The sequence below is a fragment of the Vidua chalybeata genome, chromosome 2 (assembly GCF_026979565.1).
Source record: "Vidua chalybeata isolate OUT-0048 chromosome 2, bVidCha1 merged haplotype, whole genome shotgun sequence".
Lineage (NCBI taxonomy): Eukaryota > Metazoa > Chordata > Aves > Passeriformes > Viduidae > Vidua > Vidua chalybeata.
In genome coordinates, this window is record NC_071531.1 from 27,170,977 (window position 1) to 27,187,338 (window position 16,362).

Sequence of the window (16,362 nt, forward strand, 5' to 3'; positions counted from 1 at the left end):
AAAGTGCAAGTTGCTCTAAAATTTGTGAGGAAAAATGTTGATTTGTACCTGCAATAGTCTGATAAAGTTTTTTTAAACTATTTATGAATTGTGTCTTACCTATCTAGAAGGAGACAGTAAGCTGATACATAATAATAAGTGCAGCTAATTTGAGACAAGATAAGTGAGAAAAACAAGAATAATTTACATAGTCCCTATATCCCATGATTTTATTATCTTTGTAAAAGATAATTAATTCATCTTTTAAAATAGCATTGTCTATGTAAAACAAGATTGCCAAGAGATTTGTGAGATGTGTTGGGGCAGAGAATAACAAATTTTCAATTCTGCTTTTGTTGAGAAGCCAAGTCCCACAGGGCTGTAATTAGCCCTTACATCAAGGCAGGGTACAAGTGCTTGTTCACTATCATTGGAATTATTAGATCTGCAAGAATTTTCTGAAGAGCACAGAATGAGAAAATACCTGTAATTTTGCTACTGGGGAATGTGTTTTCAGCATAAAGGAGCAGATGCTTTAAATACTTGCCCCTGTAGAATCTGTCTTTGCAACAAGTTCTGAGGATTGCAGACTCTTAGTTTTGACCCATGCTGGGCCAGTCAGAGTTCTTGCTTTGAGCTGCTTCTATGTGTTTTTTCACATGCCAGGTTAATATAAAGGAAAACAACATATGAATTTATAGTATGTTAGCTGTTCTCCTCTGTTTGGAAACTTAAAGCACACCCTCTGTGCAGATTATTTGGCTGACTATGGCCATTTTGTTGGGTTGAGGTTCAGCAGATTCCCACAGGAGTGGAATGTGGTACAGTGAAAAAAGAGTTGTCTCAGTATCATTTTGTGTGTGAAGGATTTGGTTAGGTGTTAAAAAATTGGACTGTATATACAGTCCTTAATTCTGGTCTTAAATTGTAATAGGAAACAGAGGTGGGTAGTTTGGTGTTCTCACCAGCAAAGGCCAACAAGCCTTTTGATAGATTAATGTAAAACTCGCAGAAGGAACCATTTTGTTTTCATACCTGGGATGAGGTCTGTCTACAAGACTGCTCTGTTAACAGAGCATGAAAAACCTTTAATTGCACACAGAGATAGTAGCAAATGTAGCTGAGTGTTATTGGTAATATAACAAAATACTGTGAATCAAAAGGCCCAATTTTAACAAATAAAAAAAAAAAAATAGTTACCTTAATTTTTAGATGCTTGACCTAAGATTCTACCTGTACTTATATTGCCTGTACCAGAGCAGGACCCAGTGTAGCTTTCAACATGATGCCTCTGTCTCCACAGTCATGGTAGATGGATAGAATTTGACTGTGAGCCTTCAGTTCAGAAGACAGTTTGAGCACACACAGCTGATAGATACCAACTGCCCTTGCAGCAGCCTATGCCAAAGCCCTTCTGCAAAATAATCCATGAGTAATTTGCTTCTTTGACATTAACCACAGGGTGCTGCTGAATTATGGCTTTCCTGATCTACCTACACAGTGCTTGGTCTGGAGGGCAGGCAGAACCTTGTTTATTATCCAGCCTTAGCCCATTACTTTCAGTCTGGCAGCACAGTTTGGCTGCATCTTAGAAGTATGAAGGGCTTAACTCTCACTCTCAGTGTGCCCCTAGGCTCACCTACAGCTTACGCTGAGACAGACCTTGCAGCATTCATTGAGGATGTGAGGGAAATGAAAGCTTCAGTCCAGGCTTAAAATATATTAATGCACTTCTGAAAAATGCCAGAATTAATAATTAACTTTGTTGTCAAGGTAAAACACACTGTGAACATGTTGATGTAAACCACTAATATAAAGTATGATATCCATATCCTGTATGGATAGGACAAATTACATAAAATCTTCTTCCTGTGTATGGTCTATTTTCCTAACCAGAGAAGCAGAGACTTTCAGTTCAAGTATGAAGCAGATCATCTACAGTTGGATTACTGGAAAGGAAAGCAGTGTCCCTCTGTCTTTGAATGCTAGCTAGGAAGACAGAACAGCTCCCTTCTCTGTTTCTTTCTTTAATTTTTTGGAGCTCTGTGCTTCTTTCATTCTCTTTCACAAATGGTTGCATTCCATGTGAAGGTAAAGTGTCTTCCCTAGCTGCAATTGACAGCCAAGCTCAAGGGGAATTATGACTATTCTAGGATTAATACAGCAGTGTCTTTTAAACAGTCTGTATTGAAGCAGGAATCATTAGTCATTCCCATGGGAGGGTTTGTTTTGGTAGTTGTTAATGCAGAGCTGCAAAACAGAACCACGTGAATGGTTAACATGTATTAATCAACACTGACCTTGAAATATTTTTTAGAGATGAATAACAAAGTTTCTTTACTATCAAAACCCAGCAGGGACACTTTCTTCTAAAAGAAGAAACAAGCAGCATCAGAGAAGTTGCTGTGGGATTGCATTAGCTAAACTGACACAAGTCTTGTTAAACTGACATTGAAGATGTTGCATCTGAAAAGGTTAGTATAACTGTGCATCTAGATAACTGGATGAAAATAAAGCATGGATGTATTTTTAGGACTTATGTCTAATATCTTTCTGTACAGTTTTATCTCCACAGTAAACAGAGTCATGTGTTTGCATCAGAAGTGTAACAATAGTTCAAATTATTTGATATAATTTGGCTGTGCACATACAATCTCCTTCTGCAGGTGCTCATTGATTTACAGTATCTTACATAAAAATATATTAAATCTCTTACCAACTTTTGTTGGTATTAGTAAAAAAATCTCCATATACAAACACATCATTTAAAGCTCTTCTGCAGATAGCAACTGTCAGACCTAAAGATAAGGAAGTTAAAGGCACACTAGATGAGGCATATGCCCAGAAGCATATGGACAATTCTATTGACATACAGTCAAAATAGACACCAAACCATGGTAGAATCTATGACCTTTGAGGGATACATACAACCCATTAACCTTTTTCCCAAATTTTCTTCATAACTACAGGTCAAATAATTTTCACTGGTAACAATAAACTACTCCCTGTAGTTTTACACTAGTGAACATTTTGCAAATCATGATTGAATCCATAAGTTGATCTCTCAGCTATGGTGGCTTGAGAAGGCATAAAAAGCAGAAAGTCCCTGCTTTTCTATCCTCCTGCCAGCTATATTTTGTCAAAATAGTTAAGATTCTTGTCTTTGAATATATAGAAAGATAATATCAATAGCATAAGAAAGGCCACTTCTTATGTGGCCATCACATCAAGTGGTTGTTTCTCCCCTTTTGTATTCTAGGACTGCAGTCTGACCCATGGTACTTTTTATGTGTTGTTTATAGCAGCTGAATTGCAGCTGGGCGAAAAGTTACCTAAGGAAGTGAGAGCAAAGGTGACTTTCCCAATGTGATACTAGTCCCTTATGATACGGTGCCTTTATCCTTGCAGTTGCTATGCAACTCCCTTTTCAAATAAGGCTTCAGCCACTGTCAGCATTTTGCTTTTCTGATAGTTTTGAGATTTCAAGGGAAGGTCATCTGTGTGACCTTTTGTACAGCACTGCTCATAAAATGTCACCAAGCTACTGGGTTAAGCATGTTTTCTATTTACTGATACCTCTTGTGGCACTGAATGAGGATTAGATTGAGAAACTGTGCTGACTCGTGGTTTCATAGAGCAACCCAAGAGACTGGAAATATCTCAAAGAGCAGGCAACACCCTTTCTTCATACTAGTGAGACAGTAAATCAGGTTAATCATAAACAAAACCCAAACAAGTAGCAGAAAGCTCCTCAAGCTGGTATTTAGCCTTGCTGTGATGAACAGCAGTGCCTCTGACAGATAATTTTTCTCAGGTAGTCATTTTGCTGAGATATCCTTTGTTTGTGGGCAGGAATCTGTGGGCCTTGAAGTCTTTAAAAACATTACACTAATGTAGTAAATACATGCTTCCAGTTTCAGTGATTCCTGCATATTTGGGGAAAACTCTGTGGGCCAGGACAATGTAACTCCTACATTTAACAGGCAACTTTTTGTTTGTTTTCAAATTGATGCAAGGTATTACTGCCCTCTATGACTGCATTCATTTTAAATATGTGCTGCCCTTTATGGCCTCATCAATGACTGCAATATGTGGATTAAATAAGTAGCCTGAAATGAGCTTTGCATTTGACAGCTGCTCATATTGCTACAGCTTTTTAGCTTTTAACTCTCCATGAGCCAAAGAGAAAATATCCCCAGCAGACATTTTTTTGTATTAAACTTGACTAAACTAGACTAAACAAGACTAAGACAGTACTTTCCTTTAGCTGCTGTAATCTACATTCTGTTTCCTCTAATATTCAGAGTGCAAACTCAGTTAAGCAGGAAGTCTTTGTGGCCTTTTTTGTGTGCCAAGCTCCATGATGGCACTTCAAATCCAAAAGTGGATTAGTAATGGTTGCCTATAATTAAATGGGTTATGAATTGCTTTAGTTAATTTTGCACAAGCTCAAAGCAAGGCTGTAATTATGGTACTAATGCTAAAGCAGAACTGGTTTTTATTTTCCAGTATCTACCAGGCCCTATTGCAACTAAGAGCCCTCAACAAGATGTTTATATATTTGATTAAGAGTAAGGTAAAGGAGAAGGCAATGACATGAAGTAACTGATGAACACTTTTGCAGCAGTGAAGAGGGGATGGCATTTGCAGCATTGACTCTCCATGTGGTTCATACCAACTTTCAGAATTTTCCAAATGTTAAGATATCCAGTTCAGAAGGCAAATGTGAGATGCAATAAGGACTACTGTGCCCACAGCTAGACTGTAAATAAATGCCTCTATATAGCCCTTCAGCAATTTTTATCAAAGGAAGTAATGGGCGTTTGGTGTTTTTGGAAATGTTGCTTTCATTTCAACAGTATTTCTTATGTCTAACTTAAAATGAGAGAAAATGAAATTTATTCTACTTTGTGCACTTCTGTTCCTCTCTTTGTACTTGACCACCTTTAAATTTATACATTGTTGTTTATTGATTAATGTTCATACAACTTGTTACATTCTTTTAACACCTTTTTTCCTGTTGGCTCCTAGTTTCTGTTAGAGTTTGATTTGAAAATGCCAGCAATATCAACTGCAGTTTTACAAAGATCAAAACCCATAGCATGTCTGAAATATTTTTATTAATGCTGAAAGTTACTGTGGTAGGGGTGACTGAGAAGTGTCCAGTGGAATTATTTTCTTGAGAGAGACTTAAACTTTGGCATAATTTGGACTCTCTCCCAGTAATGAAAAATCTGTGATGTGTGAAATGAAGATCTTGGAATCTTAGGGACACTGACATTTTTTGAAAGAAAAACAAAATATATAACATGTGAAAGGCTGAAGATCATAAATTTCAATTACAAGTAATTACAATTCCATGCGAAAAACAAGAGAGGTATCAGACATTTTCTTCTTATAATCTTCATCAAATTTCTCATTCTGTGCCACAGTGAAATGATTCTTCCAGTCTGCAACGGTCCCTAAGAAATGGCAAAGCAAAAAAAAGAGAAAATATTGATTTACCAGTATTTCCTGAAGCTCATTATCCACAACTTATTGGATACTTATACTTCAATGCTTATTTCAAAACAGAATGACAACCAGACAGAGTTGATATCAGTAACAAACTCAGTACCTTTTCTCATGAATGGGGAAATGGAATGATCCATTATTCCTTGAAAGTCTTTAGTGTAGTTTGCCATGGGGTTTTCCTTCATTACCTCAAATGAGGTATTATGGACTATTTTGTTTAGAACCTCCTGACTCAGATCCTTCTCCAGGAACTTTGCAATCTTCTGAATTTCTCGCTTTGGATTCTGCAGAGACAATTACATGGTATAAGACACAGAGCTAGGAAAAGCAAAGAAATCAAACATCGTGTGAGAGCTACAATTCTCACACAGAGAATATCAGGTTATTCTGTAGTTTGCTGATACTGGAATTATAATATAAAACTGTTGCTTGTAGTTAGTCTCTACTAGACTTACAGATTTCAGAGCTCTATAAACATATATTCAGCTTTTTACCTCCTTCATATCTTCATAGAAGAGATAGAGTATACGGTGCTTATCTTTTGCCTTCCACCATCCTTTTACATGGTCATACCAGGAACCCCAGAGGACTGAAAAAGAAGTAACAGCAGCAGCAGCTACAAATGCTGATTGTGTCTTTAACATGTGACACTCAAGTTTGCCTCTTAACCAGTACCTGTGAATTTCCAAGCTGGTTTTGAATCAGTATGGATGTGATAATAAGCACTGCTGTGCTCTGTGCCTATTACAGCATTTTTGCTATTAATCCCTCAGGTTTATGGATGCTCAGAACAGGATTCATTTGTAACTTTAGAGGGCAACAAATGCAGATGCATTATAGTCAATGGAAACACACATTTCCAGTATTCATTTAATCATCTGGACAAGGCTTGTCTTAATTGGCCCTGCTTTGAGCAGGGCAGGGGTTGGGAATGTATGGACAACAAAAATCCATTCCAGCTTGCATTATTCTAGGATTCTACCTGGTTTTAATATTGCTATGCTACCAGAAATGCCTGCTTCTCTCAAGCAAGTGTCAAATTGATTATCTAAGACAGAAGTAAATATGTTCTAGCTGCACTGGGACAGAGAGCTCTGAAGCTGAGCTGGTCAAACACAAGACATAAGGTCTCCTTTGGACATGTGACTCTCATGCTGGTCCAGACAGTGGTTACTCTAGGCCTACATGGTGGCAAAAATATTAATGACCTAAGGAAGCTTTAATGACTCAAACTGTAAACTGTCATCCACTTGACCAGGTTTTGTTTCTTGGATATCCTGTGATATCAGCACCTCTTTTAGAAAGGGAAGAATCAGCTTCTGGGGTTGTCTGCCCTTAGTTAGATAACTGTCTTTGTTCAGATGCCTGATTTACATTAATTTAGCTACAAAGATTCCCTTATCTCAAATTCACACTGCACATTTCTAGCAAAATTAACTCTCCACTTCTTTTTTAAATTTCAAATTTTATCAGGTTAGAGTAAAACCACTTAAATCATTGTTCCTTTTCAAATGGCTTATTTTAATCTCAGAGAAAAGAGATGAAGCCTGAAAATTGTCATATGTGTTTCTGAATTATACCAGAATAAAAAGTAGTGTTTTTATTTTTTCCCAAAATGGGAGCATAAAGATAGATTTAATCCTTTAGGTAATAATAAAAACCTGTGAATGAAGGAAAATTATAACTGGAATATCTTCAGCAGATATCCTTCCATAGTGTCTGTGCAGGATTTCAAACCATAACTGAAATTAAAAAATCCATGTTGTGCATTCTTAAAATGATCAAAATCTCGTATACAACTGATTGCAGTTAATCACCTTTTCCAGTCATGAATTTCTGCACAAACTCCTCCCAGGTTCCTGGATCAGGCAATCCTTTATTCATTCTGTGGAAATGGTAGTATGACACCAGGTTGTCTTTTGCATTTCTTGCCACGTAGATTATCTTTATCGATATGAAAAGAGAGAGAGAAAGAAATTAACTTGAACATACAAATGTAGATATGGAGCATCTCCTGGAGTTTTCTCTTAGAGCCCGCTAGTAGAGATTTAAGTGGTTTTGCTTTGAAGCTGCCATTTTCTAAAATCCAGCTCAGGTAACTTAGTTGTGACTTTAGACCAGCTCAGGTAACTTAGTTGCGACTTTAGATTTCCATAGACTTTGCACATTAAAGGAAGAATATTTTTAAAGACCTTTTGATTTCCCAGAGATTCTGGAAAGCATATTCTTCCCTGGTTTATGTCACTTTCTTTGTCTGTGAGGTAGAATAGGGCTCTTCAGCCTTACCTTACAGTTTTGCTCCAAGAAGGATGGAGGCAGCAGCTGCACGGGCAGATGAGTTTTCATTGTTCGTGGAGATGGCATGGCTTCAGCTAACTCCAGACCTGTGGGATGTTTAATTATGAAAAGTTGTTCTCTAAATTGCACTAGCACTTCTTTCCTATGCTCACACATGTGACTGTGACTTTCCAGCAGTTCAGCTTGCACTGATCATTCATCTCCAAAGCACTTACTAGCAGGGTGACATAGAAACATTACATAAGCATTTTCAATGTTTCTAGAGAAAATTTGGCCTGTGTATTCGAGTAGAAAAGATTTCTATTTTTTTGGCTTTCTTGGGCCCATACCTTCTTTCCAAGGGATAATGATAAATACCAATTTCTATTTATCCAACCAAAGTTTTTAATTTGCAATATTTAGAGGTCTCCTTCCACCTTACAGGTAAGAAATTTTAGTTTCTTTCTAGGATACAAGAATATGATGGCTGACTAGACTTTGTGGATAGCACATAAAGAGAAACTAGAAGAATGACAGTGGATTTTCAGTAGCTATGGATATATGGGACTACTTGGGAATATCTGGTGATATTTGGAGATGTGTTATCTCCTCCCCTTTCCCTTTTAAACATCTATCATGACCTCCATAATTTTTCCTCTGTCATCATCTATCATCCTCTGTCATGTATCATATTTTCTCTCTCTCTGTGTCAACACAGTCTAGTTTAAAAGAGAAAAAGTAGCACTTCTGCAGAGCTAGTCAAGATTTTTAGCTTCAGATGCGAGAGTCTGACTTAACGATTTGTGTGAAAATGGAGCCCTTGCTGAGGGAGACTTTTGTAAGAAACTGCAAGCCAGTGAAGCCTGCTGGTTGCCCAAATATTCTAGCTTGTTTAGATGACTAGACCCTAGAGCTGAGCAGCAGTTCTTTGAAAGAGTAGCAAAACCACTGAAGACCTTATGCACCTTTTGGAAATACGTTAATGACATCTGTTTCTCTTCCCTACAGCCTGTAATCACAGAATAGCATTCAATGGCCCCCATGTTGCCATTTTATACATATCTGCTGCTGGTTTAGATACTGTGTAGTATCAAACACAGCTTCAGATACCACTCCAAAACATCATGGTCTTCAGTGGCACCTCAAGCAATCCTATCTGCCAGCCTTGAAGCACCTTGAGTAGCACTAGATGTTTACATTAAAGCACCTGAACTGGTCCTTAATAGCCAAAATGGTGCTTAGTTCAAGAACAAAGCAAGTGAGACCTTTTCCATGAAAGGAAAAGGCATCAGCACTATGTGCTTGTTTTGTTTCATTTTGTTTAAAATACAAATAATATTCACCTGAGTAACGTGCAGACGGAGGCTCTGCCAAATACCACTCGAGGAAAGGGTGGCGTTTGTAAGTAGTCTCACGTTTACACTTCTCAGTATCTCCATTTTGTTGAACCATATCCACTATCTCCTGTGTCCATGTGGTACCTGAAAATGTCAAGTGTTTAGATGTTTCCCTCCAGGATAGCCAAGAGTTTCTTCTACTAGGGAACTGAAAGCCAGAAGGATGGACTCTGTGCTAAGGGGGAAAGAATAGCATAGAAAATAATAGACAAAATGGAAAAAGAGTATAATACAGGCAAAATGCCTAATTAAGCAACAAAGGTAATTCTCAAAGCTCAGTTCAGGAATTCCATTTTAGATAGACTTCTTCTTGCCTGAAGAAATAAGTCCCCACACCAGTACTGAAAAAAACCACTGGGATAAACTCACTGTTGTTGAGAGAATATTATTTGCAGAGGAATGAAATCCCTCCTTTAATCCCTCACAAAAATTCAGGTATTTCAATTTTGTTTTCATACTGAATTTGAGTAAAAAAATGCAATACCTTAACTTCAAGTGAGTTAAAATTTCACTCACAGTTTGAAAATATAAAAAAGTGGCAGTATTTGCAAAGTTTCCATTTGAAATACATTAATGAAGGTCTGTACAACATTTCATCTCCTGAGTGACTGCAACATTTGTAAGAGTTACAGTATAGTGTATCTTTTCTTTTATAGCTGTGTGTCTCTTTTCTATTATAGCTGTCATCTCTGTGTCAACCACATCTCCTCTGAGGTACTGTGGCAGGTCAGCTAGAGAACAGGCTAAGGGATAAATTGGAAAGCAATTTAGGCAGGAGATTCAGCCCTTCTTAAGATGCTTGTGTTGTGCATCTCATACAGATATGACATAATGTCAAATGGAATCCTAACTTCATTTATTTTCAGTTCAGTGGCTGGAAGGTTTTAATCCCAGCTGGATAAAATAATGTGGTTTTGCCTTTAGTATACAGTTAGTAAATCAAAAGCTTTCAGGTTTTACAAAACCAATGGTGGGTTTTTTTTGTTAAAAACATTTTTCCCCTACTCACACATACAAAAAAAAAAAAAAAAAAATCCTTAAAAATTGTTGCTAATTCAAATAATTATTTTTTATGATGATCAAACTCTTCCATATCTGTTCCTGAATCTCTAAAACTGTACATGCTTTTATTCATATAGAATTAATATTGATGCTTGTTATTCATTGTTTTCTTGTGTAGTAATTATAAAGGGTTTGATGAAGAGGAGAAATATTGTCCAGTGACTGAGTAAAATGCCAGATAGCTAATATTAATGGTGGCATTTGATTTTGTTGGCCAAAATTATTAAATGAATTTGGTTATTTTAAAGAATTAATCAATTTTCATAATTCACTACTAGTTTACACAAAAAAAAAATCACTCCCCAAATACATAATATGTTCCATAGTCATACAGTTAAGTTTCTATTATTTCTTAGTAATGGTCACTTCTTTCTAGGCATTGTTAAATCACTGCGTATTGGGAAAACTCCTATTGTCACCATTAATATAAATGTAGATAATCTCAATTAAAGGTAAAATTTAGAGCATTAGATCAGTCATTAGATTTTGGCCATTTGTACTTCAGTAGTAACAGATGGTTGTTGCATCTGCCAAAGAAGACAGGAGTTACTAGTCACAGCTGGCACAGCTTCATGTCTTTAAAATATGTCTTGTTTGGAGTTAAACAAATATCAGTCACAACAGAAAAAACAAATATCCCAATCCCAACAATAATCACTATGCCAAACTTTTCTATTCTGTTTCCTACCCGCACCAACCTGCTTTTGCATAGGTTGCGATGAGCACATCATCAGGCCTGGCTTTGAACTTCCACACTTGGTCCCAAATGCTGACAATTGGTTGTGTGAGGAGAACACCATCCAGTTCAAATATCTCAGGTCGAATCATTGTTGTTTCCAGGCTCAAATCTTTCATTTTATCCATGGCCAATGAGAACTGTGTGAAGAAAGGCTTAGAATTAACATGGCTGCTCTGAAAAAAAATCTGAATTTACTCATCTTGAGGTATCTCTTATTGACTAAATTCCATGTCCTCTGATTTTTTTTGGCCATGATTTGGCCTATCTGGATCCATATATAGACTCCTTAAAGCTGGATCTCATTTTCAGAAATACATAGTGTATTGCTAATGGTAGTTTTCTGCATCTCTAAAAATCACTCTGTTTACTCAGAAACAAGAAGAGAAGAAAGTCATTATTCTCGTATCAAGCACATTTATGTAAAATTCTGATGGTCGGTATGAGGACTTCTAAAGGCAAAAAAAGTAATCAGAGGTGTGATTCAAAAGAAGGCAGAGAATAACAGCAGGTAATGAAATCAGCATACAGGACCTAACCCTTCCTCTGTGAAGAAAATAAACAGAAATGCCTGCCACACCCTTGTGCCTTATACTTACAAAAATATTTGCAGACCTTTTCTGTGTTTCGTTCCTGGATCTTAGCACTCTTGGAACTTTTTGCTGTATTTTGAAATATGTTATATTATGTAATATGTAAATATCCTGAACTAGATTGATAATTAACTAAAGGTTGTTATACTTTAATTATGTGAATCAATCTGTTTTACAATAACTAGTTATTAATTCCTGAATTTCTCCCAGGGAGGTCTCTTAAGCATAACTTTCAGAGCTCCAGAGTCTGGTCAGAAGAAAGCTGTGCTTAAGGGGAGGCTATAGAAATAATCTCAACTAAAAATATCATCCAGAAAAAAAAAGACATTTCAATCCCAACAGCAAACATTGCTAGACTATTTTCTTTAGTTTTCTTGTTTACTCACAGCAATTTCATACAGATTCAGCTGAGCGGAGTGAGATGTTGGATTGGTGGCTGGGCAGTCACTCAGGAAATTTTAAAAAATGAAGGAAAAAGAAACTTGCCAGAGAATTTTTCCTGCTTAAATATCTTCAGTCCTTGGCTGTATTGGTAACTATGCAGGAACTTAAATCTTCAGGCACAAGTAGGCTGAAAACTTGTGTGGGTGGAGATTCCATTCTTCCTATCAGTATGAGGAAAGGAGGAAGTGCAGCAGCAGCCAACAGCTGAGCAGTTTTTCTGGCACGATTTGTGAAATCCTTTCAAATCCTGTGAAAGAAAAATACTTGGAATTCTCATGTAAAGTGTGATTCTTTACTGACAACAACATAAAATTTCAGTCAATAGCTGCAGCAAGATTATTAAATTGTCTCTCTCATTGTCATGGAATAATTAATTTTCTTCCTAATATCTAATCTAAATTGCAAAGATCCCGTGTGTGCAGGCAAAGGTAAAAACATCTCAAAAATTTTATTCTCTATTTCCCATCAGCAGGTGATCCAGACACCTCCCAGGAAGCAGAGCTTCAGCCCACAGGTGGTTGCTGTATGTAAGCCTACTGCACTTATATTTACTAGCACTATGGGGGTGCTGTGGGGAAAATTAACTCCATCTTATGGATGGGGCATCCCCAGTTTCTCTGGGCAGCCTGTTCCACTGCCTCACTACCTTCACAGTTAAGAATTTCTTCCTAACAACTAATCTAAACCTACTTTCTTTCAATTTGAAGCCCCCTTGTCCTGTCACTCTATGCCCTTGTCAAAAGTCTCCATCTTTCTTGTAGATTCCCTTCAGGTACTGCATGGCTACAGTTGGGTCACCCTGAAGCCTTCTCTTCTCCAGGCAGAGCAATTCCAATTCCCTCAGCCTTTCCTTATAGGAGAGGTGCTCCATCCCTCTGATTGTCTTGATGGCCTCCTCTGGACTCGCTCCATCAGGTTGATGGCCTTACTATGCTGGGGACCCCAGAGCTGGATGAGTACTCCTGGCAGGCTCTCACCAGTGCAGAGTAGAGGGGCAGAATCACCTCTCTGAATCCACTTCCCAGCCTCCTCTGCAGCCCAGGACACATTTGGCTTTCTGGGCTGCAAGTGCACATTCCTGGGTCATGTCCAGGCTCTCATCCATCAGCAGCCCCCAAGTCCTTCTCCCCAGAGCTACTCTCCATCTGTTCATCCCCATCCAGCCTGTATTGATACTGGGAGATGCCCTGACCCAAGTGACACTTTGTGCTTGGTCTTGTTAAATCTCATGAGATTCCCACGGGCCCACTTCTCAAGGCTGTCCAGATCCCACTGAATGGCATCCTGTCCTTCAGATGTGTCAACAGCACCACTCAGCTTTGTGTTATCTACAAAGTTGCACTCAATGCTTTGTCATTAATGAAGATATTAAATAACCCTGGTATCAGTATGGACTCCTCAGGGACTTGTCACTGATGTCCATTAGGACTCTGAGCCATTGACCACTACACTCTGGATGCTACTGTCCAACCACTTTCTTATCCATCTAACAGTTCACCCATCAATCCAACTCTCTCCAATTTGCAGACAAGGATTTTGGGGTGGACTGTGTTAAAACTTATGTTTACATAAGTCCATATAAAGGATGTCTGTAACCTTTCCCTTTTCCACTGATATGGTTACTCTGTCATAGAAGGCCACCATGTTGATAAGGCAGGGCTTGCCCTTGGTGAAGTCATACTGGCTGTCCCTAATCAACTCCCTGTCCTCCATGTGCCTGAGCACAGCTTCAACACAGGTTGGTAGTTCCCAGGGTCCTCCTTTCTACACTTTTTAAAGATGAGTACAATTTTGTCCTTTTCCCAGTCACCTGACTGCCATGGAGAATGGCTTGGCAACTGCATCAGCCAGTTCTGTCAGGATTCTGGGATGTATCTCTTTGGGTGCCATGGACTTTAGGTTCAGGTTCCTAAGATAGTCATGAATCTGATTTTTCCTTACAGTGGGAGGGACTTTGCTCCCTCAGTTCTGATCCTGCTGTCCCTCAGCTCAAGAGATGTGGGAAGAGAGGTTACCATTGGAGACTGAGGCAAAAAAGTCTTTGAGCACCTCAGCTTTCTCCTCCTCCATTGTTACCAGTTTTCCATCATTGTTTATTGTTGGGAGTTTACCTTCTTTAACCTCCCTTTTCTGGTTAACATACCTATAGAAGCCCTTCTTGTTATTCTTTGTGTTTGCCGTGTCCAGTTCCAGCTTTACCTTGGCCTTCCTCACCCCATCCCCATACAACCAGACTATCTCAATAATCTCGGGCTATCTGTTCTTTTCTCCACTATCTGTGGACTTGCTTTCCCTTTAGTCTGATCAGCAGTTTCCTACTCATTCTTGCTGGTCTCTTGCCTTCTCTGATTTCTTGCTCTTGGGGATCGATACCTTTTGCTTTCTATGGAAGCCTTCCTTAAAGATCTGCTAGCTCTCTTCTGCTCCTTTGTCCCTGAAGGCAGTCTCCCAGGGGATCTTATTGACTATTTCCTTGAAGAGCTGGAAGTTTGCTTTCATAGAGTTCAGGGCCTAAATTAACTCCTCACCTGATTCATATTCCTCAGGATGCAAATTCCACCAATGCATGACCACCTCAGCTCAGATGCCTCTGATCTTGATGTCCCTGATTATCTCGCTTATGTTGCTGACCACCAGCTGCAGTGTCACATCCCCTCTGGTAGGGTTGTCTATTCCCTGGCTTGAAGCACTCAAGTGTTGAAGCAGCCAGACAGAAATCCACTCACCTGGGTTTTGGCTGTAATCTTTTAGCATGTCTCAAAGTTCGGATGTGGCCAGAGACTGTATTGCTTCCTCTTTCTTTTTGAATTCTCTCACTCCTTCCTCTAATTTCTTTGTTGAAAAACAACTTCTTGGTAAAACCCTTTGTCTTTTTCCTGCCCACTTTCTAATTGATGATACGGATCCATTATTCTCCTTGTCAACTTTTTCATAATTACTGTCATTGTTTAGATCCCTATCTCAACCATGGTGCCCTCCAACACGTTTTGTGTCCCTGCCTCAACTACAGACCTCTGACAGTATTGAACTGTGGCTCACTGGGCACAGGCCAGGCTCCAGTACAGTGCTAGAGGCTGCTGATTTTCAGTCTGCTAGAGTGATTTGTCTGTTCAGGTGTAAAGTCTCAGGTTATGAGAGGAGGTAACTATCCTGGGAATATGCCCAAATCCTTCCACACACCCTGCCATCCAGGGATGATCACTTCAGGGCACATTACTATTTTGCCTCATGCAAAATTTGTCTTCTCTGATACCAGGATGACACTAGATTCCGCAAGCTCCACAATATGCTAACAATGTTAATCATTACTATGAAAACTCACGTGAGGGTAAACAAGGACCTTGTGAGCCTGACTAATAAACCATCCACGTCAGTCCCAGATAGGAGAGATGTATTCCCTCATCATCTCCACAAGGCAGATACAGCACAGCAAGGCCAGCAATTCCAGGGCAAAACACAGAGACATTATTTGTATTAACATGTTCACAAAATAAAGAGAGAAGCAGCACAGCCAACAAGCTGTGACCTGCGCAGGATCTTGCCATGTAATACCTGCTATAGCTACAGCACACTTAATACAAAACTGCTGTTATCTTGAGGCCCATGTTGGGTGCCAAAAATGACTGTGGTGAGTTGACTTTGGATACCAGCTTCCCACCAAATTCCTCTATCACTCCCCTACTCAGCAGGACAGTGGGGAAGAAAATAAGAGGGAAAAATACCTTCTGTGTTGAGATAATGCAGTTTACTAAAGTAAAAGCAAGGGTCATGTAAATGAAAATCAAAAGATTTTATTCTCTACTTCCCATCTGCAGGTGTTGTACGGAACTTCCTGGGAATCAGGACTTCAGGACACACAGTGGTTGCTCCAAAAGGCAAGCACTGTATATTAGGAATGCCCTCTCTTCCTCCTCCTTTCTCTTAGCTTTTATTGCTGAGTAGACATCATATGTTATGGAATATTCCTTTAGTCTTTGGTCAACCACTTGATCTTTTTATGACTCTTACACCAGGTTTTTCTTCTGAAGGCTGACAACACCAGAATGAATAATTAAAACACAACAAGCAGAGAATATATGGGTAAGGTACAATATTTTTCTTTTTACTTTCAAGTTCTCTCATGGGAAGATTTGCCATTTTCCTCTCTGTATTAAGCCTGTGCTGGTTCTACTTGTTCTTTTCATACCTGGCAAATAATTTACTGGTTTGTAACATTGCTTACCACTCTCAGTTATGCAATGATCCTGTTAATGCAGTAATCCCCAAAGCATATCATTTGTGTGTATGACAAAGGAAACCCAAGATTGCTTGTTGAGTGTCTCTTTTCTATTGCAGCTGTGAATCTGAGTAGCCCTTGAAC

At 38.7% G+C, this 16,362-nt stretch overlaps 1 protein-coding gene across 3 annotated transcripts; it reads right to left on the reverse strand.

Moving 5' to 3' along the window:
• Positions 1–5,079: 5,079 nt before the first annotated feature.
• LOC128783697 (sulfotransferase 1C1-like) lies at positions 5,080–12,129 on the reverse strand. 3 transcript variants are annotated; one of them, XM_053934712.1, is made up of 8 exons: positions 12,045–12,129; positions 10,928–11,105; positions 9,114–9,251; positions 7,780–7,877; positions 7,311–7,437; positions 5,988–6,082; positions 5,597–5,777; positions 5,080–5,441 (listed from the first exon to the last, which is right to left on the reverse strand). In XM_053934712.1, the coding sequence occupies exons 2-8, from the start codon at positions 11,091–11,093 to the stop codon at positions 5,329–5,331; spliced, it is 918 nt and encodes a 305-aa protein (XP_053790687.1). In that variant the 5' UTR covers positions 11,094–11,105; positions 12,045–12,129; the 3' UTR covers positions 5,080–5,328. The 3 variants fall into 3 exon arrangements, with proteins under 3 accessions (XP_053790687.1, XP_053790686.1, XP_053790688.1); XM_053934711.1 differs by having other exon boundaries at positions 11,945–12,098; XM_053934713.1 differs by lacking the exon at positions 12,045–12,129 and adding an exon at positions 11,565–11,603.
• Between the last annotated feature and the right edge of the window lie 4,233 nt (positions 12,130–16,362).

Excerpts from the sequence above, each read along its gene's own strand:
- LOC128783697 (XM_053934712.1), bottom strand. The coding sequence starts at position 11,093 with ATGGATAAAATGAAAGATTTGAGCCTGGAAACAACAATGATTCGACCT. Across the intron at positions 9,252-10,927 it reads CGCAACCTATGCAAAAGCAG|GTACCACATGGACACAGGAG; the intron begins GTTGGTGCGGGT and ends TGACATTTTCAG. Across the intron at positions 7,438-7,779 it reads TCTTGGAGCAAAACTGTAAG|ATAATCTACGTGGCAAGAAA; the intron begins GTAAGGCTGAAG and ends ATATCGATAAAG.